This window comes from Asterias amurensis, chromosome 6 (assembly GCF_032118995.1).
Source record: "Asterias amurensis chromosome 6, ASM3211899v1".
Taxonomy (NCBI): Eukaryota; Metazoa; Echinodermata; class Asteroidea; order Forcipulatida; family Asteriidae; genus Asterias; species Asterias amurensis.
The window spans coordinates 9,844,212-9,856,503 of record NC_092653.1 but is presented as its reverse complement, the minus strand read 5'-3'; the positions used below and the strand labels follow the sequence as shown (position 1 = coordinate 9,856,503).

General features: G+C 40.0%; 2 protein-coding genes across 2 annotated transcripts in view; one reads left to right on the top strand and one right to left on the bottom strand.

Annotated features, from left to right (window-relative positions):
- Window positions 1-258: 258 nt before the first annotated feature.
- Window positions 259-6,910, bottom strand: LOC139938108 (patched domain-containing protein 3-like). The gene is made up of 2 exons (XM_071933484.1): window positions 5,901-6,910; window positions 259-2,167 (listed from the first exon to the last, which is right to left on the bottom strand). The coding sequence occupies exons 1-2, from the start codon at window positions 6,892-6,894 to the stop codon at window positions 288-290; spliced, it is 2,874 nt and encodes a 957-aa protein (XP_071789585.1). The 5' UTR covers window positions 6,895-6,910; the 3' UTR covers window positions 259-287.
- A 1,571-nt stretch (window positions 6,911-8,481) lies between these two features.
- LOC139938111 (Na(+)/citrate cotransporter-like) overlaps window positions 8,482-12,292 on the top strand; it is a 51,364-nt gene continuing 47,553 nt past the window's right edge. Inside the window, exon 1 of the mRNA XM_071933488.1 lies at window positions 8,482-8,865. The gene's annotated coding sequence lies outside the window, so the exon portion shown is untranslated. The remainder of the gene's footprint in view (window positions 8,866-12,292) is intronic.

Below are 12,292 nucleotides of genomic sequence, written 5' to 3'. Positions count from 1 at the left end.
TGAGCATAAATCAGTAAATTTGAGAATCACTTAACTTAAAACCTTATTTGTGTTTTAGGGTAGTTGTATATTCAGTATTGAAAACAAATAGTGGTATCCCTTACCCAGAAAAAATATCTAAGTTTAGAGTATTTCCGCACGGTTTTAATTTGAGTTTTTTAGGCATCTGTTGGCATCCTATTTAATATATAAAAAATGCATACAAACATATACTCTTACAAAATAACACAACAAACAATTCTTTTTTTTTTTTTTTTTTTTTTTTTTTTTTTTTGGGGGGGGGAGATTTATGAAAAACCGTCTTGACGCATGCTTTGCGCTGACATGGGCCTAGCTCTGGGGATGTGGCAGGGCCCAGCACTAGCCAAATCTCGCAGGTAATCTTGTTCAGGTGACGGGGGACTTGGGGGCAACGGGGTGTTTGCGGCCATGCTGTTACGGCTACTGATGGAGTAGGGTACAGAGAACGGCCTGGGTGCCACCTGGGAGGAACCGTAGGCCGGCCTCGGTTGACGGTCGGCTGGGACCGGGAACATCGCGGTGTTGATCTCACCGTGCTTTTTTGGACTCCTCATCCGAACACCATCCTCGATGATCATTTCGGACGTAGAATCTTCCACGCGAGACTTCACGGGAATTGTGAGCTTGAGAAAAACGGGGATGAAAAGGAGTCCATGCAAGGCACCGATGGAAATGACAAGAAACATAGTCTTAAAGAAGGTTCGGAAGATGTAAGAGTCTGTGAAGGCGAGGACTAAGACGCCGAGGATGGTAGAGAGGGAACCCTGTACGATGGGCATGCCGATGGAGTACAGAGCATGGATGATGTTGGCCTGACGTGAACCTCGGTTTGCTACGATGTATGCGTAGCAGATGTGTGCTGAGAAATCCACACTGAACCCTATGCAGAGGATGAGGTTAGTCATGGCGATGGAATCGAGGTTGACTTGCCAGAATGTCATGTACCCAATCACCCCTGTAACGATAGAGGCTACAGCTAGAGTAACGAGGATAGAACAGATGGGGTTCGGGATCATGAGTAAAGCTATAATCAACATAGCACCGACCGCGATACCCATGTTTTGCAGCGTGTTGGGCAAGATTGCTGTGTATTGATCATAAAAGATGAAAGCTGGGTGGTAGACTATGGCAGGCAGCTTTGAATCCTCTGCGATTTGTCTCAGCTCAGTCATCATGAATCTTTCTTTATCAGTGGTGTCCAGGTCTTTTGTTGCGACGAAGAATCTCGAAGCCTCAATGTTGGTGCCATTGAAAACGATATCGAGAGAGTAATGTTCGAAGGCTGGCTGGGTGAGGAAAACGTCTCGGAGTGTGTCGACGAACTCGGTCTGGGTTGGTTCTCTGAGATTGATCGAGTTCAGGAAAGCAAGATAGTCTCGAAGCCAGGAAGCAGACAGATTCTGGTCTTCACTGAATGTATACTCGTTGTCTTCCATCTTTGCTAAAGTCTGTTCCATGATGTCTTGTACTATGGAATTCCAGACATCTCTTCTCTCGGTAAACACCAAAGCAACCTGCGGCCCATACTTCTTGAAGTAGACACTTTCCATATCTAGAAAGTTAGCAGCGTATGAGTTATCCCTTGCGAGGTTGCGTAGACTGAGACCTTCTTGTACCTGGGTACATCCATAGATGGCGGCACCCAAGTAGCCAAGGTATAAGACTATGATAAGAATTATCATCCACCATTTTGTGATAAGGGGGCCGTAATACTTCTTGAAGAATATCATCAAGGCATGATCGTTGAAGTCCCCTCCTTGGTCGGCTGATGGTTTTGACCCACCTGCACAGAATATCTTATAAGCCTTAGACTCGGTCTCCTCCTTGGGTTTGACTTTAAGACATGACATGCAGTGTCTGTTCGCCGCCTCACGTCTACCAAATAGAGCCATGCAAGCACCGAAGAAAGTAATCTGGTACGCGTAGTCAAAGATGACAGCCACACCGGTATACATACAGAATATACGCACAGATCTGAAGTACGTTATGGCGCCAATACCGAAAGCCAAAGCATCTGTGATGGACGTTATGGTTATCGACATAGCGGCCTCTGAGAAGGCATGGCGCATGCGCTGTTCCACGGTCAGTCTGACGTCAGTCTGTCGCCAGGCAGCAACCATGATGAACATGTCGTCTACTCCGATACCTGTTGGAAGAATGAAGAAACATTCAATAGTTTGAGCACTGAATCCTACACGAAGAAGATGATTGGTTATAACATCCAGAGTCACTCATCCCGGAAGACAATAATGATACTTCTTTAAAGGATTTGGGTACTTTTTCAAAATGTCCATAGATTTACATTATAAACCTACAGGGTTTGAAGATAATGATAGTGGGAAGCTTCGCTTCAAATATTACATTTACTGAGGTGATGTAGTTTTTGTGAAATGAGTAAAACAATCTCATGAAAATACGTTTGTAAATGCTTAAAATAATTTTGGTCTCATGAGACCAAAATTATTTTCGTGACATTGCTTTACTCATTTCCCTAAAACTACAGCACCTCAGCACGTAATATTTTCAGGGAAGCTTTCTACTATCATTATCTTTAAACTGTGTCAGTTTAGTGTAAATTTGTGGTCATTGTGGGTTTTTCTTTTCCTACAAAAAATACATACACCCTTTAAATGCACTGGACGCGTTTGGTGACTGTACAAACAAAAGTATTCCCACTTCAGTGTGTCCCAACATGCACAAAAAACCTTTGAAAATGTTGACTCAATTGGTCATCAACTTTGCAAGTGATTAATAATTAAAGGAAAAAACACTCTTCTTGAACAAGTTTTCTGCTTTCAGATGCCTAAAAAGGCTTCGGACCTAAAGTATTTTAATAATTTGAGAGAACAATTTATTATTCATTGTGTTTCTCAAAAACTACGTTTCTTCAGGAGAAGCCGTTTCTCACAATGTTTTATACTATCAACAGTTCTCCATCGTGCGTTACCAAGTAAGTTTTTATGCTAAATATTATTTTTATTACGCTTAACATTATTTTGATAATTTACCAAAAGTGTCCAGTGCCTTTAAAGGCATAGTGTACTCTTAGTTACTTAAAAACTCCGCAAAACACCTAAAAACCCAAGAAATTGTGAAGAACATTGGAGAGCTGCTGATACTTAAAACAGACATTAATAGAAACGACGACCATTGTTTACCATGTCAGTTTGTATGAATCTCTAAATAGTTACATATGCAATTTTAGCACATTCCAGAGAATAACAAACGGATCAAAAGAAACCATTAATTAGAAGTCTGCATCGCCTTTTGATAATAGAAAACATTTTGCGAAACATTTCACGTCAAAGAAGTAGTTATACAAATGGGTCAGTTTTGTGCCCCATCAATTTAATGAGACCAAGCGTTACAGTCGCAACGCTTGTAAGGTCATGCATGCAAATACCAAAACACCAATTATCCTAATTTATGCAGAATTCATCTTATACTATCAATCACTTCAAATCAATGTGTTTAAATTATCACACATCCTAACAACAGACTGGTGCACTTTATTAAAAGTATAAAATATCTAGGTTTTTCAATGGTTTAACAATGATCTCTGTGCTCTGTACGTTTTTATTCAAAGACACGACAACAACCAACGGCAAATAATGTCACGTGGATGTCATTGGTGGCTGGATTACGGTTGAAAAAAAAAAACGTTAACATTAAGCACAAAGAAATGTCTGGCTTTGAATGGATTTCCTCGAACATAATTTTACCCTGGTGCTATTGTGATATTGTCATTATTATTCCGCTCATATATCATTGCGCCCCTGTTATTGAAAACTGTTTTTTCGGAACATGTTTGGTTGCACTGATGCTATGGAGACAATTATGTAGATAATATAATGCATAAAATAACAAACCTGTGTAAGTGTGAGCTCAATATTGGTCGTCGAAAAAAACACCATTGTCACAGGAAGTCGTGTGCTTTCAGATGCTTGATTTCGAGACCTCAACATCTTATTCTGTGGTCTCGAAATCAAAGTTCAAATGTTTTAGTGAGAAATTGCTTCTTTCTCGAAGTTATTAGAGGGAGCTGTTTCTCTCAATGTTTCATATTATGAACAGCTCTCCATTATTTGTACCAAGTAATGTTTTATGCTGATAATTATTTGGGGGTAATTACCAGTAGTGTCTCGTGCCTTGGAAGGCAACTTTTGACTCTTTAGTGGCCTAAACCCTTTATAAATGTAGATATATATTTCATGTCCAGTGTGGTTTTATTTTTAAAACATCGCCGAAAATCAGAGCGAACATTGCCACTCAATAGGAACACACAGTCTGAGAAGTGTTACTGATGAAACGCTTCTTACATTCAAACTTTGGGGGTGTAACCACATCTACGACTTGAAATGTTTCTCCAAATGTTTGTATACTATCGAAAGCAGCTGTATAAACTTTCTGACCAAAAGTTGTTATGATTATTTATCTTGAAAGTAATGACCAAACGTATCCCTTCACTTACTATGCTTAAAAGCCATTGGACCCAATTTCGGTAAAAAAAAAAAGTTCACATATTTACAAATAATTTACAGGGTTTACAGAAGGTAATGGTGAAAGCCTTCTTTTGAAATATTAGTCCATAAAATACTTTACTTTTTGAGAAAACGGTAAAACAATATAAATTCTCGTTAACGAGAATTACGGATTTGTTATAAACACATGTCATGACACGGCGAAACGCGCAAAAACAGGAGTGGGTTTTCCCGTTATTTTCTCCCGACTCCAATGACCGATTGAGCCTAAATTTTCAAAGGTTTGTTATTTGATATAAAAGTTGTGATACACGAAGTGTGGGCCTTGGACAATACTTTTTACCGAAAGGGTCCAATGGCTTTAAAGATGTATGTTGTTATATCTTTAGTTTCAGTGGAAAATAAACACATCCAGCTGGTCAACTCAACGAAGAAGAAGGAAGGTATATAATGATGCACAATAAATTGACCTCCGACTGATTTCAAAGATGGTAACGAGAGACACCATAATATATTATTTCCGATATACCAAATATGACATGGTTTTTATGACATTGTTTGCGATGTTTCCCCCGAATAAATCAACTGAATACTGTTATGTGTTATTAAATTGTGCACCATTCCACAAAATAGTCACCATTTATACACTAACGCGCATCTGGGTAGGGAAGGAACATCCACATAATTGTGCTGTGTGGGAATTATTAAAACATTCACCAAAAAAAACGTGAAGAAAATTAATCGTTGTTTTACCCATAAACACCGATGTATGTAGGCAATGTGTTTTCAGTAAGGGGGGGGGGGGGGGGGTACTTTCCCGAGCTCTGTGAACAAAATCACAGGCATATTATTTACGAATTGGTCAGACACTGCTAAAGAGTTGCTGCGGTCCTGGGTTAAAATTTCACCCGAATAATATGCCTGTGATATTTTTAACAAAGCTCGGGAAAGTGGTTAATGCTAATAAGTATACGGTGTAAATACACATCGTCGTATGTACAACCATGATTAAAAAAAAATTTCAATGATGCAAATTTCCATCGGGTCTTGCCTAGCGGATTCAAGCACTGGTGTTTGATCAGCAGCGTGTCGGCTCGAATCCCGGTCGTGACACTTGCTACATAATTTGCTTTCTACCAGCCAGGCTTCTGACTGATTGATGATGCCCAAGCCTACATCCGTATGGACTGTGAAAGGGCTGACCCTGTATCAGCCCTAGGAGTAGGCGGCAACGGCGCCTGCAAGAACACAAAATAATTGTACCCCACACCTTGAAGTGACCTTCAGGCCTTGTGTGTATGGCGAAATGCATACAAAGCATATATAAAACAATACATTGCGATCACGAGTGGAAGTAATTACCATCTGTATTATAACATCATTCCCGATCTAACTTACCAAGAATAAGAAATGGTGCCGATCCCACCACATTGATGTAAGGTACTCCGATGTAACCCATGAGACCGAACGATGAAAGCACAGCTAGGCCGGCTGATACCACGCCACACCCGGCCAACCAAGGCTTGCTCCGTACCCAGTCCAACATCACACAGGAACAAATGCTGAAGGTAATCAGCAAAGTAAAAGTGATAGTGAAGTCTTTGATGACATTGGAACTGGCTTTATCTAACTCTGTCTCAAGAGTACTTGATACCTGGCGAGTGACTCTTATCTCAGTTGCGTTGAAGGCTTCAACAACTTGAAGAAACTCGTCCTCCCATAGAGCACTTCGTTGGTCATCCATGCCGTCTTGATATCGTAAGATGTAAGATAACTGCATGGCCTCTGCTGAAAAGACCTCATCAGATGAACCTGGCTCGAACACCACTCCTCCCAGCTCTCCACCAAGGAATGAAACCTCATTGTTTGAACTGTAGGTAGGATAAGTCAGAGTGATTGAATCCAACATGGATGCGTTGTAGTTGTAAATAGACAGTATCGCATTCTCATTACAACCATCATTCCATTGGACGCAGAGATCGCTAAAGTGATACGCCTGACCGTTCTGCATGACGCTGATGTTCATGATTGTCTCATGAAGATTAAGAATCTCTTCCAAGACAGCCTTATTGAGAATGTTTCCACCGTCATTCCTTTCTATGATTATTTTCCCCGATCGTCCAAGCCTCGTCAGACGAGTAACCAAGGTGTTGTTGTCGCCATGTTCCGCAAAAAGCTCTTCCACAGTTGCCCGGTCTGTTTTCGCCTGCCCATTCTCCGGTGTGTATAAATTCTCTACACTCTGCTCCTCCTTAATAAACACCAAACCAGCACCGAGGGCTCCGCTAAGAACCAACGGCAGCAGTAGAAACGGGAACGGATGCTTGGCGATGAAACCGCCATAGTTGAAGAAAAAGGACCGTAAACCCTTCTCAATGCAGTCGAACGCCATGTTTGTTTGTCATATTTACACACTTATAGTAACGCATCATCAACAGCAACGAGAGAGTAGCTCGCATAAAATTACGCTGGCTGAATAACAAGTTGGAGGCCACATCTTTTGTGTACGTTTTTCAGGTCAACCAGAGTGCAATACAAAGCAATACACAATACAATTGTGTTGGCAAGGTCGCTAGTTATTGAACACAATCTGTTTTTGGAGACTAGTTTTGTTTCCTATAGCTGCAATGCATGATCAGATTATGTGTGATAGAGCCGTTGACCAGGGCCAAATTTCATAGAGCTGCTAAACACAAAAATGTGCTTACCATGAAATTTCTTCCTTGATTAAAACATGATTATAGGCATGCCAATCAAGTTTCCATTTGTTGCATAATAATTGCTTGTTACTTGTGCTCAGCTGTTAATTTTTGTTTGCTTACCCTGAAAATCACGTGGACATTTTGTTCGTAAGCCTGTTTTTTATCAAGGCAAGTATTATTTCATGCGAAGTTAATGTTTGTGCTTAGCAGCTCTAAAAAATTGGGCCCTGTTCACCATAGTTAGGGCGTCAAAAAACGTGCTGTCACCAACAACGCCATCTTCATGTGGCACCTGAACATACCATGCCTCAAATTTTGAACAGTATTATTGTTTTTCGTAATACCAGTTTACATTAAAAGTAATGTACACGTTTGGTAATCCCTCTTTCAATTAATGACAATACAACATGTGGTTAGAAGCCTGACATCTTTTCTAACCTTTTTTTTTTTTTTTTTTTTTTTTTACCAACATCCAAAACTGTGCGGTTATATATATATTTTTTTTCCAGTGATGTACAGTTTGTTTGGATAAGGGAATCAATGTGTGGTGAAGAGGGTTTCAACTAGTGGTTTAATCCCAACGAGGCCTGGTTCTTGATCATTTTACCGAGACGAAGTCGAGGTAAATTATAAAGAACCAGGCCTCAGCGGGTTTAAACCACTAGTTGAAAACCGATTCAACACACTTTGATTCCCATTCAAAAATACCTTTTCGTCAAAAAGTAAAATAAATGCAAAAATTATAATTGTTCAATGATTTCTTTCAACACAACACCCCTCCAACTATGAATAGTAAAGCCCTCCGCCGCCCTCGGTTAAACAACTCCTTATAAGGGAATGCAGTGCGCGTCGCGCGTATCGCGTGATATGTGGCACACTGTTTCAGCTGTTGCTCTCGACCATGGGCCAATTTCATAGAGCTGCTTATTTGCTTAAGCACGAAATTAGCTTGCTTATGTTACACATGTTACTGGCACAAATTTCATGCCATATACATTGCTTGTGACTGGTATTTAGCTGTTGTTTACTTAGCATAAAAATTGAGTGGAGTCTTGGCCGGTAATCCGATTTTACTAAGCAAGGATTTTTTTGCTTAAGCAAAATTGTGTGCTTAAGCAGGTCTATGAAATGGGGCCCATAGAGCTATATATATTCAGGTTTTGCACGTGACGTCACCAGCCGTAGGCGGAGCTTGATCCGTCATCTTTGGTGTAGGCAACCGCGCAAGAATTTGCATGTTTGCCTATGACATCTACGCAACTTGTTAAGGTCAATTACGCCTTGTCCGTACTTATTTGCGTTCAACTTAAACAGAAATATGGCAACTTTTGCCCCATACTTGTCGGCATATGCTGAAAACTTAGATTTAGTGAGTCGGGCCAGGTATGTAGAAAAAATTGAGTTGGTAGGTGGCTTCTGTGACTCGTACATCATTCCCGTACATCGTTAGTCAGTGCACAGCAAATTCCAGACGTTCAAGCCCCTGACATTTTCACCTACTTAATACACACACCCTCTCATACTTTGGGTCAGATCTAGAGTTAGTGCTACAAGAGCCTGGAAGCGTACAAATGCTTCACAGCTGGGTCAGTTGGAAACCCTCTGATTGCTGGTGTTGATGTGGCCGTGGGATCTTCAAAACGTCGCCATTGACGGCTTTCGTAAGTACAAGTACTAGTACTACAAGTTGAATTGTTGCAAAAGCGTATATTACAGACCTATTTACTTTACACTGTTCTTACGGAGTACGACCTACGTACCAGTACTAACTAACTGACTAACCACCATACAAAAAAAGTACAACTTGTGATCGTGACATGTCATACTAAGTACGCAATGTACATGTATGTATTTATTGTATGTACCTCTAAACAACTAGTAGATTCTCCATTAAATTTAACGAGTCTTTCATTTCTTGTAGTAGTATTAACGGCCTGATCATGGCTGATGTGGTACACGGCATACGATTACGAGTCAACAAAATTTAATTATTTGGTTTTAGTTTAAAAAAGGGTTTGGAACAATCTAGTTCGAGTACACAGTGCTAGTAGTAGTACTGTAGAGTGCGTACAGTGCTGATCTGAAGATAACAACCTCTACTTATATTGATAATAAAGTAGTAGTGATCCAAATTTAATTATTTAGTTTTTAGTTTAAAAAGGGATTGGGAACAATTCTAGTTCGAGTACAGTGGTAGTACTGTAGAGTGCGTACAGTGCTGAAGTGAAGATAACAACTACTATACTGATAATAAAGGATCTAGGGATGGGGGCAATAGAAATAGCATTCTAAAAAAGGGCTAAAATTAATTTGTTGGTAATCAAAATCAGCCATACGGTTCCAGCACAGGACGGATAACTGCATCCAACATGAAAGCAGCTGCACACACTAGCATACACAAACCATCCATTTCCCTAAATCAAACGAGTGTGCTACCCAGATGCTTATAAGTTTGAAACATTAGCAACAAGGTTCGTTCATGTGACCTGGCTTTCTCAGTTTCTAATGATTCCAATATGCGCTAATCCTCCAATCAGATGTTCTTAATCAGTGTGTGATATCAGGCCATAACCTACTCCCAGGGCCCAGAACTCACAACTAAAGGAAAATCATCAGTATTACTATCAAATTCAAACTCAACTCCATTCAACCAAAGATTAGATTAGATTAGATTTTTTTATTCGTCATGCCCAGCATGAAAATCACTTCTCCGAATTTGCACATTAAAATACAGTCATTAAAAATAGCACAAAACACATGAACCGTACAGACATTAAAGCAGCAACAATATAATACAAATATCACATTGCACAAAAAAAATTGTTTAAAATACAACGGAATTAAAATATACATATAAAACAGAAACTTAACTAAGGATGACTTGGAATGGAAAGGGGGTGGGAAAAGGAGAGAAGGAAGGGTGTGGGAGGGGTGGGAAGACAATACATGGGAACGAGGGAGAGGCTATAGGAGACATGGATTGGGAAGTATGAAGCAAGTTATCTAATAAAATTGTTGTTAAAATAAGAAATTGCACTGGGTAAGAAGGAGAGACGATGACGATTAGTGTTGGATTTGAGTTGACGCAATCTCCCAGACTTATTAAAAACAAAAAGTGTATGAAGTGGGTGGGTATCATCAAGTTGTATACTTTCGAGTTTTGACACTATAGCTGCCTCGTAGATGGAACCTAAAATTTTTACAGGAATACCAATGAGCTTACTAGCAGATCTAGTGATTCTGTTGATTTTATTTTGATTACCAAACAAAACATCTAAATTTGAGAAAGGCTTCAGACATGGCAAGCATCTGAAAGCACACAGTTCTTTGCAAGTAAAAGTTAACTGTTTTTTGTTAAACTCTCTCATAAGATTGATGGGGGGAGAGTATTGTTTTATTTACCATTAATTATTGCTATTAAAATGTTCAAAGTGCAAGTCTTTTCCAGCGTTCTCCATCCATTTCCTCTCGCTTTCTTGAGCTTGCAAAAGAGTGCATACTTGTACTTTCGCATTGCACAGCACCTTTAAATGAGCAACGTTCACACCATCACTTTTATTTAATTGTATTTATATTATCCATGCTGAAACTGGACCAAAATCAGGCATAATGATAACCTACTGCTCTACCCTCAAGTCATGCTATAGCTACAGAACTTTTGTTACTTTTAGCTTTCAGTTTTTGTGTGTTTTACATTCAGTAGGCCTCATACTTCACTATGTATAATTACTAATTATAACGTAGGTAGGGTGGTAGGCCTAGTAATCGTTAAGAAAGATATAAGAAGTTTGTTTTTTTGACCCATTTTGTTCACAACCACAGGAAATAATAAAATTAACAATCATACAATTCAATGTTATAGGACGTACTAGTACTGGGTTTGTTATATTTTGTATACAGAGCTGACTGAAAACGGTAGTGATGTTTTTTTTAGTGTTATTGAAATTACCGGACGAGTACCAGTTCTTTCTAAACATAACACTAAATTAAAACAGTGACCAACAAATTGTAATTGTTAAGTGAAGACCCGTTCGGTGCCCTCTTTTCTGTCGTGGGTTTGTTTTCCGTTTTCATATTATATAACATCTTCACTGAAAAAGATAGGCCTTTTCATAGTAACTCTTTTTTGTCATTACCGCAATAATTAAGGATGTCACGGATGAAATAAAAAAGAAGGAAGGATATTCTTACTCGAGCTTTTAGCCTTTACCTGAGATGAAATGATCACTGCATACACGACTGCCGTTTGTCGGCTGCCAAGCCAACGGTTTCTTAAAGGAACACGTTGCCTTGGATCGGTCGAGTTGGTCTTTGAAAAGCGTTTGTTATAATATGCATATGGGTAGAAAGATGATGTAAAAGTAGAATACAATGATCCAAACAAACATGCCTCGAAATTGCATGGTTTTCCCTTTACCTCGTCGACTAACACGGTCGGCCATTTATGGGAGTCAAATTTTTGACTCCCATAAATTAGCCTTGTTCAAGGCAGTCGCATTATTCGCTCCGAAAAGACGCAGCTGTAAACCCACCCGCCGTATACCCTGTGCATGGTGTGTGCGATCACACCGAATGACCCACCCGTATACACACTGTCACATCGCACGAATACTGTTCACACAAGTCATCGCACTCGTACACCACTAACCGCATGCGGAGGCCGTCAGGCCGACAGCCTTGTCGGATCTGTATCTTCCCGTTTTAATGTGTTGTATTGAAAAAATTCCAATAGTGGACGAAATTGGGGGGGCTCGAGGATATGCTAGTATGCAGCTCATGAATATGTATATCGTTCGTCAGACCTATCAGACAACACAGGATGTGAGGCAAATGAATTATTCATTTTGACGTCCAATCACGCACTTCCCTTATCACGACCTTTGGACCCTATCATGCGTCCGTGGTGGTGGTGTGTGAGGTAAACATGTCTCGTCTTTCGCGGGCATTATGGTAATGAGCTGACCGTGGGAACTCTTCGCTTATTATAGTAATGAGGTCAGTGGCTTCAACACAGATCCTACAAGGCTGTCGGCCTGACGGCCTCCGCATGCGGATAGTGTACGGGGGCATCGTGTCGTGCGATGTTAC